We start from the raw sequence: 20,266 nt of genomic DNA on the forward strand, positions 1-20,266 counted from the left end.
ATAATAATAATAATAATAATAATAATAATAATAATAATAATAATAATAATAATAATAATAATAATAATAATGTGAAAGAGTAAAGAGCTTCGTGGTGGGACAATCGCTTCAACCGGCCTTGAATAGCTTTCTCCATTTTTTTATATTATTTTTACATAAATATAATTATAAATATGATCTAGAGATACAGAAAGAAAATAGTCAATTTTAAATCTGTTAGTCGCGATATATTACACTCTCGGTTCCTTTGTCTATTTATCTATTCGAACATGATATTAGTACATTTTAATTTTTCTATATATGTTTAACACTTAATTTCAAAATTATGAAGATTAGATGACTGCAAACTGAATTATGATAAGTAAAATATTAGACTTGGCCATATCTACTTAGTCAAAAAAGGAAGAGTTCAAACTTGGGAGCCAAAGCAAAAAGGTGGTTTATGTTTTGGAAATTGCTATATTCTTTTCAAGAGATGCACGGATTATTGAACGCCTCAAGAATTTCAAGGGATATATGAGCAAGTTAAAACTTTTTTCTAAACATGTGTCATTTTTAATTTGATATTCACTATTTATCTCAATAATACCATTTCATCACGTATCAAAATAATACAATTTAATTAATACTGTTTATATTATTCCTAAATATAAGCACCAATTTGACAAAAAAATGGTCTTTAAAAATAAGCTTCTTTTCAATACAAATTGAATTAGATGAGAAAATAATAAAATAACTTTAGAGATGGAGTTCTTTACATTTAGCATCACCAGTAATCCTAAGAATACTCTCTTTGTCACTCTATTCAATATAATGTTAAATCTATTTTCAAAATGGTAAGACAAACATGTATTGAAAAAAAAAATCAAAAAAATAAAGATACTATTGATAACTTCTAATAGTTAAAAGCAACGAGGGGAAGGGAAATTCCAGCAGCATGGACAAGCCAACACCACAAAATTGTAAAAGCTGCCATTGTTTTCAAAGACATTGAAGACTAGGTCTGAGCCAAAAGGACCTCAAAATATTTTAGTAACAAGACCCTACACCTATCCTTAATCTATGGAATCAAACGTCACGTTACTCCAATTAAAATATGTACTTATAAGATAGGTATTTTTTTTCCAGGATAAAATGACAAACATAAGAAACACAATTTTTTAGATCCATTTATTTTGTAAAAATACGTTGTATTTTTAGTTTTGAACATTTGTGTTAAATTTATTTTCCAAAAAGGAGATAAAAAAAAATTGATTAAAGTGAATAACTATCTATATTTGTGGAAATAATAAAAATGATAAAATAATTTTTTATTATTTTAAAAAATGGATTTTCTTTAACTAATACTTTATTTTTTCTCCATCACAATAATTAACTTCATAAATCTCACATATTCATTCTTATTAGTAAATTAAAACAAATACAAATTTTTAAAAATAAAATACACCAAAACATCTGTCTTCGGAAAGGATTTTTTGAGTATTAAAAAATGAGATCGTGCATTATGTTTTGTTACATACTAATTGTATGTTTTTTTTAAGAAAATAAAAATTTTAGACGGTAAGAGAAGTTGAAGTTAGATCTTAGAAGTTGAAGTCAGATCCTTGTAGTATGAATTAAATTTCTTACCAAGCGGATCAACATTCTTACCAATACAAATAAATAAATGTATATATAAAGGGAAGGGGTTGCCAATTGTCCCAACAAGTTATATGACTCGACCACTATGCTTCTATTCCAAACATTCCCTGTCCAACAAAAGAAAGAAAGAAAAAAAAATCACAAATATAACATTATTATTATTAATATCATTATTTATTATTTATTTACACAAGACCTTTATCTTTTGTTTCCCTCTTTAACTGCTTTTACTTTAATTTGCAAGACCAAAAAATGTGGTATAACTGTAGAAGAATGCAGCTACAGGATATTACTAGATCTATCTTCACACTCACATTTCACATTTCACGTTTCACATTTCACACTTCACAATAACAATTTACAACAACCCCTCTTGGCCTCTTCCCTTTGCTGACTGACTAAAGGGGCAGCCTTTGTTCAACTGACCGAGTCGTTTTATTCAGAAGCCTTAAAGCTAAAAACACTCTGCCCGTTTGCCCCCTTTTTCATGAGCTAAGGTTTATTTGTCACTTAAAACATTTTTCTTTAATTATTTAATATTAATAAAGCTATTGTATGGTTTCTTTTACTGCGCTTTATTCTGTTCAAATTCGATACTTTGTTTGTTGTAGTTGTTGCAGAGACCGAGGAGATTGCTTTCTATCTCTAACCTTGTTGCATTGTCTTCTTTCTCACTTCCATGCATTCATAAAGTCTTCTCTCTCTCTTATTTATGTGAATTTGCTTCCATCTTCTTATTACACTTTTTATTTTATTAGTGTTGCAACTTCACCACATAGATACACCACAAGAGGAAAGTAATTGGAGAACACTGAAACTGGCTAGGGGGTGTATGAAGTAGAAGTGTCAAAATGGGAGATGAAAATTCCAAGAAAAGCAAGGTCTATTTGCCAACCCTTATCACTGTTTTTAAAGATTATTAACTATTTTTTTATGTTAGGGAAATGAAATTCAACATTTTTAATGTGTTGGTGTTTGCATATTGTAAGTTGTTAACTGTGCTTTGTGATGTGTATTTGTTGATTGATGAAGCTCTCATGGTCAAAGAAAATGGTCAGGAAGTTCTTCAATATCAAAAGTAAATGTGAATGTTCCCAAGCAGATACTGTTGTTTATGGAGGTTGGTATCTTTGTTTTCTTCAAAAACTCACTTTGTAATAGTGGTCGGTTTCAACCATGATTTTAAATTGCCATCCGCAATCTCAATTGCGGCCGCAATATTGCAAATTTGGAAGTTTTCGAAACTGTGTTGCAACTGTAATTTAGGCCGCATCAGCTGCAATATAAAGGTTCGTAGTGTAACCGCAAACTGCAACCGCAATTTGAAACCATGGTTTCAACAATTTCTTTTTCAATTAGATATGTCAAATATTAAGTTAGATTACTGAAATTTCTTGGCATCCAAACAAAGTGCTAGCATACTCTCAACTCTGAATTTTCTTTTTATTTTTTCAATTATATAGACTCAGTTACTGTTGTTCCATTTTGTGAATTGTATGTGTTAACACTGTTTTCCTTCTTCAGGAGGTGAAGTGGAATATGGAAGCAGGAATAGCTTCTCTGAGAGAGAGCCATGCACAATCAAGAAGAGCAAAACAGGTATAAGGAATCAAAATTTGAAGTTGTTGATATCATTTGACTGACATTTACACAAAACCTTTACAACCCTTCATTGCAATGAACAGAGAGGTTTAGCAGGAGCACCAGTCAGGTCAGGCGAGGAAGAATGAATCTCGACCATCCTCGAATTATTGATGTGCAGAACCATAGGTATCATACTTCTCCAATTTTACCTATTTTTACCAAGAAGGTGTAAAGGCTTTGTTTTGCTCAGGTTCTCATGAGTTGTGTGAACATTGAACAGCATTTTCGTAGCTACATGGAATGTAGCTGGAAGATCACCACCAAGTAATTTGAGTTTAGATGATTGGCTTCATTCCTCACCACCAGCTGATATTTATGTTCTTGGGTAGGAATTTCATGCTTTTCACCATATATAGTCTTCAAATTGAAGTTTGCATTTAACTGTTTTACCAATGACATATTTCTATTCTACTTGTCTTTTACAGATTTCAAGAGATAGTTCCCTTGAATGCCGGTAATATCCTCGGGGCAGAGGACAATGGCCCTGCGAAAAAATGGTTATCTCTCATCAGAAAGACATTAAACAATCTTCCTGGAACAAGTGGAAGTAGTGGATGTTATACACCGTCTCCGATTCCTCAACCAGTTGTAGAGCTGAATGCAGATTTTGAAGGATCGGCTAGGCAGAAGAATTCGTCTTTCTTCCACAGGCGATCGTTCCAGACAACTTCTAGTGGTTGGGGAATGGACAATGATCCTTCGGTTCTGCAGCCGCAACTAGACCGAAGATACAGTGTATGCGATCGTGTAATTTTCGGCCACAGGCCTAGTGACTTTGATCCTAGTTTAAGATGGGGTTATAGGCCTAGTGACTATTCAAGGGCAAGTGACTACTCAAGACCAAGTGACTATTCAAGATGGGGTTCATCTGATGATGATAATGGACTTGTGGATTCGCCAAGTACGGTCTTGTTTTCACCAATGTCTTATGGTGGTGGATCTGCCTCTAATGAAGATGGATATGGCATGCCGGGGCATTCAAGGTACTGCCTTGTTGCGAGTAAGCAAATGGTGGGAATCTACCTTACTGTATGGGTGAAAGGTGAACTGAAAGATCATGTTCGGAACATGAAAGTGTCTTGTGTTGGCAGAGGATTGATGGGTTATCTCGGAAATAAGGTGAATTTTAACTCAATCATTACAGTCCTAACTAATTTTTTTAAGATTAATTTACGGTAAAACTTATGGTTATTTGGGGTTTGATTTAAATGAGAGCTATTTTTGGTTGGATTTGCAGGGATCAATCTCAATTAGTATGTCTGTGCATGAAACAAGCTTTTGCTTTATCTGTAGTCATTTAACCTCAGGACAAAAAGAGGGTGATGAACTAAGAAGAAATTCTGATGTGATGGAGATACTTAAAAAGACAAGGTTTCCTCGTGTTCATGGCGTGGACAATGAGAAATCTCCTCAGACAATTCTTGAGCACGAGTAAGAATCTGCTCATACATTCATCTACCATTGTAGTCAAGTTTGAAAGAGTTTATTTGACCCTATCTCATAATATAACTACTTAGTATTTGGATACATTTATAAAAACAGTCTAGTCTATTTCAACAAGCTCTAATGTAAAATTAAGCTCCTGAGAATAACCTATTGAATAAGCACTTAATTATACTTGTTTGCCCAAATACGACCTTAATATTTGCCAAATGTCTCTTTCATTTATGGCCCTATGAAGTTGCTAAGATATCAACTTGTCAAGGTGTCTTGTGTAGAATTCACACTACAACATTTAGTTTATGATTGTTTTTTCTTTTCATTGAACAAAGACTTTTGCATTTTCTAAATTTTAAATTCATTGATGTAGTCGAATTATATGGCTTGGAGATTTGAATTATCGGATTGCTCTCTCCTACCGTTCTGCTAAGGCACTTGTTGAGATGCAAAATTGGAGAGCATTGTTAGAAAATGATCAAGTATGTCTTTTTAATCTCACCAATAGCCTCATGTTTATTGTTTTCCTCCAATGTAATAGTGTAATAACAAACATAATAAGCCTTAACTGTCGACACTCATGGCAGTTGAGAATAGAGCAAAAAAGAGGCCGCGCATTTGTAGGATGGAATGAAGGGAAGATATATTTTCCTCCAACATACAAGTATTCAACTAATTCAGATAGATATGCGGGCGATGATATGCACCCGAAGGAGAAAAGGAGAACACCTGCTTGGTAAGATCATCACATCACCTAATAGGAATTTAAAAGACATTCACTATAAATGCTAAAAGAGACTATAAAATGAAGTATGTTTCACAATTTATGATTATAATTTTTGATAAAATGGTTACAACTTAAGTTGACATGAATATTTTTCTTTTTATAGGTGTGACCGAATTTTATGGTATGGAGAAGGTCTGCATCAGTTATCTTATGTTCGCGGAGAATCCAGATTTTCAGACCACAGACCTGTTTATGGCATATTTTGGGCTGAGGTTGAGTCAACTCATGGCAAATTGAAGAAAAGTATGAGTTGTTCTCGTTCCAGAATCGAGGTGGAGGAACTTCTGCCGTACTCCGGTGGATATACTGAACTAAACTTTTTCTAAAGAAAAGGAAAGACGAATAAGAGACGTGTCCATCGATATTCAAGTACTTTATCTATCCCTTACACACTCTCTCAATCATGCTTGTAAGATAGTGGAACTTAGGCCACTTAGTGTTTGCTTTTTTTTCTTTCTTTCAAGCTCATTCAAATACAACATACAAATAGAAAAACAAAAAACTAAGTGCAGGACCCCAAAAGTGGGCCCAAACTTTTTCTTATAATATAGTTTGCTAGAACAAAAGTACAAGATTCTGAGGTTGTGACTAATTTACATCGAATTTAACATAATAGAGTCGAATAGTGGATCATGCAATCAAAACATACATCTTAAAGAATTTACCAATATGATCTGTAACTTTATTATTTTTACATTAGGTGTATCATGCTTTACTAGATATACAAATTGGTTTTCATGAACTTGATATAGGCAATATAAACAAACTATTTTTACAGTAAAGTCTGAAAAGTCTATGTCTCATTCTCTTCTACTTTGAAGTCCTTTTGTTCTTTTCTTATTGTCATTACAATTACAATTATTCTTTTACATAACTTGTTGAATTAGAAATCTTACATGTTCTGTTACTGTTCTGCAAATGGTCCCCCAAATTACCAATAGGAAGTTACTTTGAATGAATTCTTTCATGGAGGGAGATAGATAGGGACAACCCATTTCACATATACCGAAAAAGGTTAGTTTTTTTTCTTCTTTCTTTTCTCTTTCATGCTTTTTTTAGTTCTGCTTTTAGCTCATTTCTTTGTCTAATTTTTGCCTTCACTTTATCTTTTTCAGTTTATAATCTGTAGAATTTTGGTCATGCTTTGCCTAACACATGATCACTACAACACATTATCTTGCTAGTACTGTCCATAATTTGATACCATATAAACAAATACTCAAGTTTCCACTTTTACAATCATTAGGTACTACTACATTGTTGTTATTAAATATATTAATTAATGCTAGTTTATGTTTATTTTTTAATTGACAAGAATACGTACATGCTTACTAATGATTTGAGCTTTTTTCTTGTGCAGGTAGTTGAAGAAGAGGATTTTTTTATTCAAGATTTTTTAATTGTTTTTGGAGAATATTTATGATGACTGAAAGATTGTCAGAATAATCATTTGGACACTAACTTTTTTTTATTTTAAAAATGTAATGTAAAGAGAATGAGAGTTTTGATGTATAGTAATTGCTGCCACAGTAATTGAGTAAAGAAACAAAAAAAAAAAATTGAAGTTCATGATAGATGCCAGAAACTTTCTTGTGCTATCTGTGCCTGCACGATAATTTTTTTACTGATAAAGTTGGCTTGACATCAAAATCAAATAGTAACACACTACAGTTGCTGAGGTTCTTCTTTATACTAATGAAGAATAGTAGTTGAGTATTTAACAAACTATAAGAGGCATGTAGGTTTGGCGGGAATAATTTTTGGAGGCTCTAATGCAACAGGGCCCTCTTGTTTCAAGATTCTATTTACATGCCTGTCCATTTCTGTTTACTTTTGACTAGGTGGACTTTAGCTACTTTACCATATGACATTTCTTATGAATCCAGAAAGAATCCGGATGCTGCATTAACGTGATTTCGTGTTCACCACATTTGGAAGATTTAGTGATCATCTAATCTTGATTGAATGGTCCAAAATATGTATATTTTAGTTTTTTCACAATATAACTCAAAATACTTAACTTGAATTTGAACAGTATTATTGAGGTATCAATTGCATGAATGTGAGAGTCCATCTTTCTTTTTTTGTGTGTATCAATTTAGATCCATAAGAAAAGTTGAAACTTTAACAATTGCAAACAGGAGGGTATAGAAAGGGACCAATGCTAAATCATTAATTGAGTAATTAGTTCTATTAAAAGAAATTATAAATTTTGTGGATGATTTTTGGTCCTGTCAACAGTTAAGAATTTCGTGTGAGAGTCATTCATTCATGAGATCTCAACTGTTCAACCACTTTGTCCTTATGGTTGTTAGAGAGCCACTTCATATCACTCAAATGTGTGTATACTTGGTTGGAAAATTTTGGATTAGTATGTGGTACTGTAAATGCCAGAATGCCTAGCCAAAAGAAGTTAATAGTGAGAAAGGTAAACAAGTGCTCCACATTCCACAATAATTACTTCTGTATCATTTTGTTATAACAACAATTTCAATTGATGAGAAAGAATACACAAAGTTTAATCACATAATTTTGTTAATTGTGTCTACGTTTCTGACTCTATAAGACGACTACAATATTTTTTTATTACGATTAAAGATTAAGATTTACAATGTAAAATTTATATTTGATATTATTTCAGATTACCACATTACCCTTGAATTATACCTAACACATTTATTTTAATTGCACAAAATGTGATTTGATGATACTTTAGCAACTTGAGCCTAGTGTCCATTGTAGAATGTGAAAACAAAAACTCAAATGTACTTTTATTACATGAATAATTGATCATCAACTTACATGTAACAACTCAACTGTTGCAAGTTAAGAAAATTTGATAATTGGCCACATGTGTGGAAGTGACCTATAAATGGTAAAAGAGATAGGCCATTTGAAAGTCAATCAACCTGAATAAAAACAATCTCTAAGCCTTAAAAAGGGGTTACTAGCTTGAGTTTCCTGTGAATGCTTGATGACAGATAATTTTATGTGGGTCAGCCATAATAGTCCACTTGGTTGGAGATAAGATATGGTATCTACAATGCTTACATAAGAGGGGAAGTTTTCCTTGCAATATTAAAAAGTCAAAAATCATTGATCAAGTTCATTCCAAGTTAAGCCAGTTAAGGAGATATATATGGATTTAGTCATGTTTCAAGAGAAATATTTGGCTAGTGGATGAGAGTTTATTCTTCTTAATTTTTAGGGAATCATCAAAAACTCCTTTGACAATATCTTTTTGCCTATTTTAAAAAAGGTAAGAAACTTAATTTTTGTACTCATATTCTCATATTTTTCATTTCTTGATGAATTATTGGCTTTTTTCTACTTTTTTTTACTATATTAATTAAGTCTGTTAATTTTGGTATTTATGTAGGAGATTTTCGGAATATCAAACAAACTAATGATCAAGATTTACAAAAGACATTATATTTCTATTAAAAACTTTAAGATATTATACATGAGTCACATCATTTATATATTATTTATTTAGTTCATATCATTTACAATCGTTATATAAAAGATGTATAAGACTATCCTTTACATAGTAACATCCCTTATATATCATTTACAATCATTATATAAGAGATGTATAAGACTATCATTTACATCATTTAGGTGCTAGACTTTAAGGGAGTTGATCTATAACTAAACACTCGCACTTAAATTTTAAATTTTATGACTATCATTTACAATCAAGTCTCTTTAGTAGGCTTTATCAGTCTCCCATCTAATTACTAACCCATTTAAAATCCCATAACCACTTTGACTCATCTTCTAATACTCACCTTTGTAAATCTAACGATTTATAATGAATAATATTCCCAAAATATATCACAGTTATGCAATGTGTCAAGTATAATGTCATGGCTATTATGTTTGGTCTAATTGTCTAAGCTGCAATAAAAAATTAAAGGAAAATGTTTCATGGGATTTTCATAAATCATTTTATGGCCAGTTTAACAATTCACAAAATATGTAAATGAAGAAGCAAAAGTGCATAATGACAAGGAGTTGTCTCAATTAAATTGTTGATGTCATAGTTTTGTTTTTGTTTGTAACTGCCAACATGGTCTTGCTGGTGGGAAACAATTTCAAAGGATTACTTACTTTGGATTTTTGATAGAGATTTTGCACTCTGTATGAACTGAAAAAGATCATTAGTGTCCTATGACTTTAATTTCTTGGTGCTCCTGCACCACTTTAGTCATAACCAATTTGTTAAGACTTTTGCTTTTGTACTTGTCATATTTTTTATGATTATTATATAACATGTTTAGGACCACACCTTTTTTGTCTGAAATTCTTCTTCTTTTTTACAGTTTATGACATGATTAACCAAGTTGTTGTGCTGACAACAGCATTTGCAGTGCTTCATAGGAATCATTCCTCTGTGGATTCTGTATATTGCAACCATTTCTACAAATGATTGTTTATAATGAATCTCAGAGAAATGTTTGCATTGTGCTATGCAAAGTCACAGAGTAAGCAGAGTGTTGACAAGTGATTTGCAAAAAGTTTATTCATGCCATGCCGTTTAATAATCATGTGAAATCATGACACCTCTAATTAGCAGGCTGTTAAAGGCTCATTCTCTTCATAATAAATTGGAACTTTATTTCATGGCCTTTTTAATTGAGCAACAACAGGTGGATTTGAAGAAAAGTATAACAATAGTCTTTTTGCTGTGATTCTCCATTATGTATATTTGGTTGCAAGAAAATATTGAGAAGAGAGAAAATAATTGAAATAAAATGGGAGAAATGGGTTTAATGTTTAAAAATATAAAATTATCTTTATATTAAAAAATGATTTATTTTTTATCTAATAATTTTGTAACTACTTTTTATAAAATTTCAGTACTTAATTTCTGTCAAAAAAGTAATTAATTAAAATAAATCAATAAAATTTTAAAAAAATAAATTAAAGTTAAACATTCATATATATATTATTTTAATTGAATTAATGTTCAATGAATATCTTCATTCTCTTGCATATTCGGTTTCACAAAAGAAAAAAACGATGCCTAAAGTTTCAATAAAATACCAAAATTTGTGAATGCATAAGTTATATATAGAATATAAATATAATAAAACATAAACAGAATAAACTATTAACTTGAAAATATAAAAGACTCAAGTTACTTGTATTATTTAATATTTTTCATTTGGAATTCTTTGGTACTCGGTGTGTTGCTTCAAAAACACCATCAAAGTAAATACGTTTTTTTGTTAACAAAGTAAATACTTTGCGATCCTCTTCACGGTGCTCATTTATAAATTTTATTTTTTATTTTCTTCCTCTTTGTATTAGTCGCCACATGAATTTTTTAAGTCTCCATCTTTTACGAAGAAAGATTTGGGTTACTGCCTTCAAAATAGTCTCCATATGTTTGATTGGGCTTAAAACGAGGGATAGATGCCCAAAATTGAGAAGCTATGTCTAGCAGCTGCACCTCTAATCCAACTTCAAGACTTGATTTCACCCCCTTTATTAAATGAATCCGCCAATTTAACGTTTTACAAAATATTACTATTTTGGTTAATATTATAAAAAAATACATCAAATATTAGTCACAATTATAATCAAAAGTTAATTAGTTTGAATCAAAAATTAATATTATTACTTTTTATATATCGTTGATTTAATTCAAAAACATTGATTACAATTAGTTGAATATCTGATATTAAAAATAAATAATTTCATAATTTTAATTTATATTTTATATAAAAAAATTAATTATACTTAAATGAATTTTTTAATAATCATAAAGTATATATATATTTTTTTTTTTACTTATAATAGTGATCAAAATGTAGTAAATTTATTTGTCTAATTTTCTAGCATATAAAATATGATATTTTGTTGTCTTAAGCGATGTTTTTAGTTTTGTCATCTTATTATTATGTTTATTTTGTTTAGGTTGACATATTAACTTTGATCTATGCTAACAAATTCAACTAACGACTTTAGCATTGTCAACGTCGCAGATCCAAAGCGTGGATACTTCGATCATTTTAATTTTGTCAATTTTATAGACATTTTACTGGTTGGTGCTATTAGTAAATTTGTATTGTTTTCAATAAATGTGTTATCCTAATTTAAATAAATGGATATCATTTGTGGATGGAAAGAAAAACTTATGCGTAAAAAAATCACAATTTTTGCTATGAAAAATCATCAAAATCAGATCCAATACATTACAGCAGTATTAATATGTACCAAGGGCTGTGTAAAAAATCCGATTACGAGGCCCAAATCCAAAACCGGATTCAAATTCATTTTAAATATCCGGTTAAAATCATATGGTTATAATTTGGTTTATTTATAAACCGGTTGGATAACCACTTATGTTTTATATTTGGATTTGGTTTTTCTCCGGTTTTTATCCACGACCAATATTTTGTTAATTTTGGGATTTTATTTCTTGAAAAAAAATTGAATTTCTTTTTTTTGAAAAAATATCAGGAAAAAATATCAGAAAAAAATAAAATAAAAAGAACTTGTTTTTCTCAAAAGGATTTTAAAAATCGAATTTTTTCTTGAAAAATTTGGTGAGAATTTTTTTAAAAAAATTTATCGAAAAAATTGATTTTTTTAAATAACCGATTTTTAAACTATGAATAAATATTTTTTTTTAAAAATAATTAAATGTTAACCAATTTTTTTAAAAAAATTAATTTTAAAATTAAAATTTTCAAAACTGGTTGCTTAATTATGAACCGGTTATTTAACCATAATCAATTTTAAAATTGGTTTTATAACCGGTTTTAAACCAAATAATGGATTTGGTTATAAATCTAAATCCATATATTGGTTTTAAAATGGATATGGTTTGGTTTTTAAAAAAAACCAACCATGAACAACCCTAATGCACCATTAATAAATTCAAAGCCCAATGATTAAAATTGTATTACTGCAAGGATCTGGGCCTTAGGGGTGTTCAAAAAAACAAAAACTGAACTAAACTGTTGAACTGAACCGAACCAAACCGAACTGGTTTTGAACTGAACTGATTTATAAAAATTGAGAACCGAACTGTTTTCGAACTGATTTTTTAAAACAAGAACTGAACCAAACCGATTTTCAGTTTAGAAAACCGAACTGAACCGGTTTTTAATTTGAAAAAACTGAACCGAACTGGTTTTTATTTCAAAAAACTTGAACCGAATTTGTTTTTTATAAGTAATTAGGGGTAATTATGTAAAATTTGGTCTATATGAACAAAAAAACTAAGTTAAACTGGTTCGGTTCAGTTCAAAATAAAAAACCGATTCACCATTTTGTAAAATCGGTTCGGTTCGGTTTTTTGAACTGAAAAACTGGTTCGGTTCATTTTTTCGAACTGAAAATCAGTTCGGTTCAATTTTCAAACGGTTCTAGTTCAGAACTGAACTTTGTCCACCCTTACTGGGCCTTGACTTTTTTTTTCTTCATATAATCCATGACTTATTTGAAAATTTCATAAGTGAATATGTAAATTCGAACTGAACCGGTTTTTAATTTGAAAAAACTGAACCGAACTGGTTTTTATTTCAAAAAACTTGAACCGAATTTGTTTTTTATAAGTAATTAGGGGTAATTATGTAAAATTTGGTCTATATGAACAAAAAAACTAAGTTAAACTGGTTCGGTTCAGTTCAAAATAAAAAACCGATTCACCATTTTGTAAAATCGGTTCGGTTCGGTTTTTTGAACTGAAAAACTGGTTCGGTTCATTTTTTCGAACTGAAAATCAGTTCGGTTCAATTTTCAAACGGTTCTAGTTCAGAACTGAACTTTGTCCACCCTTACTGGGCCTTGACTTTTTTTTTCTTCATATAATCCATGACTTATTTGAAAATTTCATAAGTGAATATGTAAATTAGTATTTGGAATTGTAAATGTGATCAAATTAGTATCTAAAGTTTGTGAATTGACAAATAAATTATTGATGTTGTAAAATATCAATTAAATATAATATGGAAACTTTTGTCGTTTGATATTTTGATGAATTACGTAATTGAATATATGACTTATATCCATGTTGATTTCACATCAACGTGATATTTTCGATGAAATTTAGTCATCTTAGAGATAATTTTTTGAGTAATTGTAATTGTACATCGACTAATTATGTACAAAATAGTCCATGAAAGATTTAAATTTTATTAGAAAATTAGTCTGTATTCTGATGACATTGATATAAGATCAATGTGAATGAATCAAATATTTAATTAACATACCACATTATAATCTCGAACAATAAAATTTAATTATGCATTGCTTTGATTACTATTTAACAACTTTAGGGATGTATTTGCTGTCGATTTACAATATTTAATAATTAATTTGATTGAATCTTACAATTTAAATGACCGATTTGGCAATTCACTCAAAATTTTACTTACTACTCCATAATTATAGTTTTACCTATATATTTTACTTAAATTATCCATTTAACCATATTTAAAACAAAATCTACCATCCACCTAAGATTCAATTTGTATTTTAGAAAATTCAATTTATGTATGTTGGAACAAATGTATGTTTTGGAAAACTTAATCAAATTTTTCAAAATCTATTTGTGTTTTAGAAAATTCATTTGAGCTTGCATTTGTGTTTCAGCAAATTCAAAGATAGAGTTTTAGCAATAATTTTTCTTTCAACCTTAATTAGTAAAAAAAAAAAATTTGCCTTAAGCTGAGTTTGTTTATCATTTTCTTTCACTCTCAATTTTGCAGTGATATTTTCAAGTGATAAAAAAATTTTGCAGTGATAAAAAATTCGACAATAATGAGTAATATAATAATATTGAATATATTTTTACTTCAAAAACGACATTAATTGTTATTAAAATTCATAATAATTTTTAATATTGATGTACCCCGTGAAGAACTATGAAAGGTACAAAATCCAGAGAAGGAATAATGACGCAATGACTTTAATTATATTTTCCTTGAGAAGAACCAATACAAACTTTTTCTGTATATAATAACCAAAATTGCAGGAACCGTACAGTACTTCAACAACTATGTGATATTGTTATTATCTGATAACTAACAACTCTCTGATTCTTATGACACTGCTATTTTCAAGTAATCATTCTCTCTATATCTCTGTTTCCTTTTCCAGTGTTTTTTCAATCAGTTTGATTAATCAGAAATTATTAATTAGTTAATAATACTCCATCTGCAGCTAGTTAATACTACTCTTCAACAAATGCTTCTATCATGCTTGCTTTATTTATTTATTTATTTATAACTCTTGTGATTTTGGTCAAATTCAGCTTCTTTGTTTTTTTCATGGAAAAATAAACCTTAACAACATTTCACTGTTTTGTGCATGGCACATATTTCCTAACCATTTTCCATTTTCTCTGAGTTGCATGTGTCTCTCATGGTATGTTGTTTTTTTTATCTTGATTAATTTGCCATCATTTCAATTTCTGATTTTTTATTTTTATTTCTTAGTCATTATAGTCTTGAGATTGAAAAAGACTTGCACTGTTTCATTTATTTTTTTTAATATGATACTATTCCATGCCGTTTTTATATTTGCCTAAACTTAGCATTTTTTGTTGTTGATGTAAATTACTAAAATGGAGTTCATCAGAACCAGTTTTTTTTTTCCTTCTTGTTTTGTTGATTTTGTGTGGGATCTTGGAAGAGTGCTTTTATTTTTCCTATCTACTGATCACAACATTTATTTATTTATTTTATAAATTATATATAGTTCAGTTATCCCAAATGGCACTCATGAGTGACCTTCAGTGCTGGCAAGTTTTCTACTCTTCAAATTGAATTGGAATTGCATCTTCTTGGTAAGGTCCATTTCTGATCTTTTTAACCACATTCTGATGTCTATTTATTTCTTCTTTTACTCATACTCTAAATTAAATACTGTCTATTTCTATGATAAGCCTAATATTTTCATTAATTGTGAGAGTGCAACAAAATTTAAGACTCAAATCTTGTTTCTTTCTGTGTTAAAGCTCTATTGCTGTTCAGACTTTAGATTATAGAATAGAATGAATATTAACGTGAAAACGTGTAAATCATAAATGACCAAAACTACAAGCTTACAATGAAAAGTACTTAGACCACAACTGAAGTTCTTTTGAATAAATTTTTTTAGTTGTACACTTGCACTACTACTAGGTATTCAAATTGTGGACCTGCATCAGACCGCAATTGTAGTGTGATTGTAATTCAAGATAAAAACTGCATCGTAACATCTATGTAGCTACAACACAATAGGGTCAACAGCTGCATCAGGCTGCAACAAACTATGTAGGGATCAATTTTTGTGTTACTTTGTCTTTATATGATAGATTTAGAATGTATTTTAAATGATAGAAAGTTGATAATCTGATAGTTACTAGATATTAGAGAGAAAATAGGAGATAGGTAAGTTATAAAGTTAGTAATAAATTATAATACAATGTCTGCAATGCTATATTTGTTGTGAGAAAAAAACTCACAAAGTGTCACAATGCTATATTTGTGATACTATTGGAGAGCATCCTTTGTGACACATAACGTTATGTAAAAAATAAGTTCACACTGCAACAACTGCAATACACATTACAATTACTACAATATTGTCTGCAACCATAGTGATTTTACTGCAATTGTAACTGCAATTTAAAATAATTGAAAATGTCAACCGATCAATGTCAATCTACCTATTTTATGAAGACCAATAGTTTGATATGAAAATAAATGCACCAACTATATTTCTAAATGTTTTGAAATAAGCATGCAAAACACATATCAGCCAAACCTAATGTATAATGTACTATTTTGTACTCCTAAATAATGAAGTATACAAGTACAATGAATTTGTGATATGTATAATGTACTCATATCTTAAGTACAATGAAGTATACATGTATAGTGTACTACTTTTATGACACACATCAAATTAGTTTGTGTTTGGGTATCTATCCTTAGTTTGTTGGGCCTAGTTGGCCCGTTCATAAAAAAACGTAGGTGCAGTTATGCATTATATATACTAGTTGGATTCAGGCCTCGTTAACCTCTAGTAGGACATAAAAACCGAAATGATATCAACAGTTCATGAGTGAGTCGGCCATAAATGCATCTTATCTTAAACATCTCGACACTGATAGCAGATCACACATTTCATGTTACTTCAAATAAAAACAATTTCTAATGTAATCAAGATATTTCAAGTAACATTTAAAATCATTGAATTTCTTATTCTTAACAATGTATAACTTTATTCTCTCCAGAACGAAATATAAACAAAAATATTATGTGAAAAATTTGATGCATCCAGCTAAACATTCAGAGCAGATATAATATAGTATTATTCCTTCTTATTATTTTCTTAAATTTTTTCTTGTTATAACCCTGTTTTTAATAATGTTGGAAGCCTGCTTAACTTGAATTTCAGTGTTTGTAGGTACATTTTATTATTCTGCAGTAAAGCTCCATATCCATATCAGAATCCGGATTAGATCAGGTAATTTATTCCTCAAAAAAATGGTGGTTGAATTCTAGTATGGGAACAATCAAATATTTATATATTATATAGAATTACTTGCTTTTAAATTAAACAAATACAAATTTATAAACATGACAACATTTATATGATACGTATAAGAGATTTTCTAGTTCATTAGAGATTAGGAATTTAGGAGACTTATAAAAGTTAGAGTATGGATTCGACTCTTTCGATAACAAAAATAACAATTAACATTTGTCATTAATTACTGACTTACTTAAGTAGTTTAGTGTTGAGATCTGGCTAATGCTAATTTGAAAACAAAGCCATGGAAATAACGATTATTATTTTTTTTTGTATAGAATTTACCTCACAAGATTTTTACATAGGAGTTTCTACGGCACATTTATAATTCAAAATGTTTTGGGACATTTATTCTCTAAATTAATAAATTAACGATTATTTTTATAAATAAAGAAATTATTTATTGTCTTTTATATTTTAGTAAATATTATTTTATAAGAAAAAATATTGCTTTATTTTTTTATAAACATTATAATAATTTTTTTACATTGAATCGTAAAAAATATTTAATATTTAATAATGTGAATAATAAAATTTAAGAAATTTTTTAATTTATTTCTTTTATACTTTTGATAAATAATATTTATTTATTATAATTTTGTAAATAATAGAAATAATTAAAAAAATTATTTAATTATTAATTTAAATATCAAATATACTAATACGTGTCGAAATTATGATGCATCATTACATTTCTCTTTTTACATAATAATTGATCATTGCATCGATTGATTCACAATTTACCACCACTAAATAATCTTCGCCATTTAATTGAGATCGGAAAATAAAAAATAACTACCTTGTGAGACATTTACTGTGTCTAATCCAAATATTTAACTCCATAGTAATTCCTTCGAAGCCACACCGTAGTTAATTTTAGTTAGATGTAATTAATGAAAAAGATTTAATAGCTATCTTTAGAAGTTGGCTAGGGAACAAGGGACGTGCGAAGGTTATATTGGTTTGGAGCAATGATCCCTTATGGGCTTATTTAATTTGATGTATGTATTAAAAGCTAGGCAAATAGCTAGCACTAGTCTTTTTCTTTGGGGCAGTTACTATAACACATGTCCTTTTAATTGGATGAATAATGCTAACTCTATTGATGTAAGAAATCAGCAAACTATTGCTTTTTGTCTACAAACGATCTTCTGACTCTAGTACATATACGGTCGGCATTATATATGACTTAACTAGTTTCAACTCCAAGTACAAACCACATTTTTTATTTTTATATTTCTTGAAAACAATTTCTCTTGATATAAGACTGCTAGTTTTGATGAGTTTGACTAGCAGATAACAACACCATACGATTGAGTTACATGTTAAGGAACAATTTGATATGATAATTGATTATTTACTAGTATAAATTTAATTTATTATTTGTATAAACAAAGATGATCGGATGTACTTCTAATCAATATTTTAAAAATTGGACTTGATTTTACTAGCAATTTATAGGTTTGTCAATATCATTTAAATTGAGTATGTTTGAACCAGATTAAATTGAATCAGAAGTATAGTTAGTTCAGTAGAATTTAATTGTTTGCGTGTCTGTATTATTTATTTTCACTATTTTTATATTTTATTTACTTCTTATCTTTTCTATCGTTTTTAAGTCTCTTGATCTTTTAATATAAATTATTTTTAAAATTTCACTTGCATTAATATATCTTTTAAAAAATACCTCTTTTTTGTAACTTACTACAAGAAAATTTGTAAATGTATTTTTCTCTCTCTTATATTTATATTGATATTAATACTTGTAAAGATAATTATAGAAAAATAACTAATTTTTGGATGAATTTTATTATTACAACTGTTTTTCTTAAAGCACGAGAGAATTTTATAAGTGAGACTTACCTACTCCATCAGTTTTACATATACGTCCGTTCTATTATGAGTGTCATTTATTCATTTTAAATATATTAAAAAATTGTATGAATATAAAAAAGAGAATGATATGTGTACTAACTTACCTTTATATATCAAATATTGATGTATTCATCAACCACCATTATCATAAATATAAAATTAAAGATATTGATTTAAAAGTGAGGTAAGTGATATTAATTAAAAAATATAATTTTAAAAATTAATTAATTAATATTATATTAAAAATGAAAAGATTTATTTTCTGCAAATAAATCATTCACGTGAAAAGAATGAAATAATATCCTATGGTAATGAAGTATTTATTAGTGTTTGAGTTGAAATGTTAAACCAATAAAACTTAAACCATCATTGGTTGTAATATTGAAGCACAGCTGATTTTACTATGCTTTAACTTGGTTGTATGAAACATTTAGATTATGATAGTACACCATTGCTTGGGCTTCACAAAGCAATGGATAGTGTTGGTAAATTTGTATCGCTCCACCTGTGCCTGTCCAATTTAGAGTGGGTTAGTTAATGCTTGACTATGTTTTGGAGACAAATCGTGAGACGAATTTATTGTATTTAATTTAGGGTCAGTTCAAGAGGTGGGTTCTACGTATCAATTACCCTACATTGAGACAGCTCTTTTTTGAGGTATGTATTACACTTATTATTCTTTCCCAATAAAAACATATATAAAAGGATATATTGTTTATTGAGATTTGAAACTCTTTTATAGTTATATGTCCTTAAATTGCTTTAATATATAGTTATATATCCTTACCCTCTGCTGTTTATTTAGAATGAAAAATCTAGGACCTTTATTTTGATAAAATATTTTTTTTTTTTAATTTTCTAAAATGTATATTTATTTTATTTTGATGAGACATATTTGAAGTAAATAATAATCGCAGAGAAAAAAATTAATTAATAAAAATATATTTATAAAAATAAAGAAATTATTTATAATATTTTTAATATATTCAAAAATATAGATAACTATTCACTGCAAAAATGTGTTAACAGCTTAAATTAACAAACAAGTAGATAGTTTAAATTCAAATTTGAAAGATTAACGTAATAACTAATTTCTAATGTTTATTATAAAAAAATTACAATTAATATTTATCGACTTAAAATAATTAAGCAACTTAAAAGATGTCAACCGACTTCAACACCAGCTAATTGTGATGAGCCACATCATCCAATTTAAGCCTAGTGGACAATAAATAATAATAATTATTATCATTATTTTTATTATTATTTTGTGAACAATAACATCAAATAAATATGAAACATCGTAAGAGATAAAAAGTTTATAAGAGGGATATGGTGTACGAT

General features: G+C 28.8%; 1 protein-coding gene across 2 annotated transcripts; it reads left to right on the plus strand.

Annotated features, from left to right (window-relative positions):
- Window positions 1–1,906: 1,906 nt before the first annotated feature.
- Window positions 1,907–7,107, plus strand: LOC101509287 (type IV inositol polyphosphate 5-phosphatase 7). 2 transcript variants are annotated; one of them, XM_004496643.4, is made up of 14 exons: window positions 1,907–2,138; window positions 2,400–2,522; window positions 2,674–2,761; window positions 3,166–3,240; window positions 3,327–3,411; window positions 3,506–3,610; window positions 3,711–4,404; window positions 4,523–4,716; window positions 5,096–5,204; window positions 5,310–5,458; window positions 5,613–5,878; window positions 6,451–6,523; window positions 6,625–6,755; window positions 6,870–7,107. In XM_004496643.4, exons 2-11 carry the CDS (start codon window positions 2,493–2,495, stop codon window positions 5,833–5,835), a joined length of 1,752 nt encoding a protein of 583 aa, XP_004496700.1. In that variant the 5' UTR covers window positions 1,907–2,138; window positions 2,400–2,492; the 3' UTR covers window positions 5,836–5,878; window positions 6,451–6,523; window positions 6,625–6,755; window positions 6,870–7,107. The 2 variants fall into 2 exon arrangements, with proteins under 2 accessions (XP_004496700.1, XP_004496701.1); XM_004496644.4 differs by lacking the exons at window positions 1,907–2,138; window positions 6,625–6,755 and having other exon boundaries at window positions 2,159–2,522.
- The last annotated feature ends 13,159 nt before the right edge of the window (window positions 7,108–20,266 follow it).

The sequence above is a fragment of the Cicer arietinum genome, chromosome 4 (genome assembly GCF_000331145.2).
Source record: "Cicer arietinum cultivar CDC Frontier isolate Library 1 chromosome 4, Cicar.CDCFrontier_v2.0, whole genome shotgun sequence".
Taxonomy (NCBI): domain Eukaryota; kingdom Viridiplantae; phylum Streptophyta; class Magnoliopsida; order Fabales; family Fabaceae; genus Cicer; species Cicer arietinum.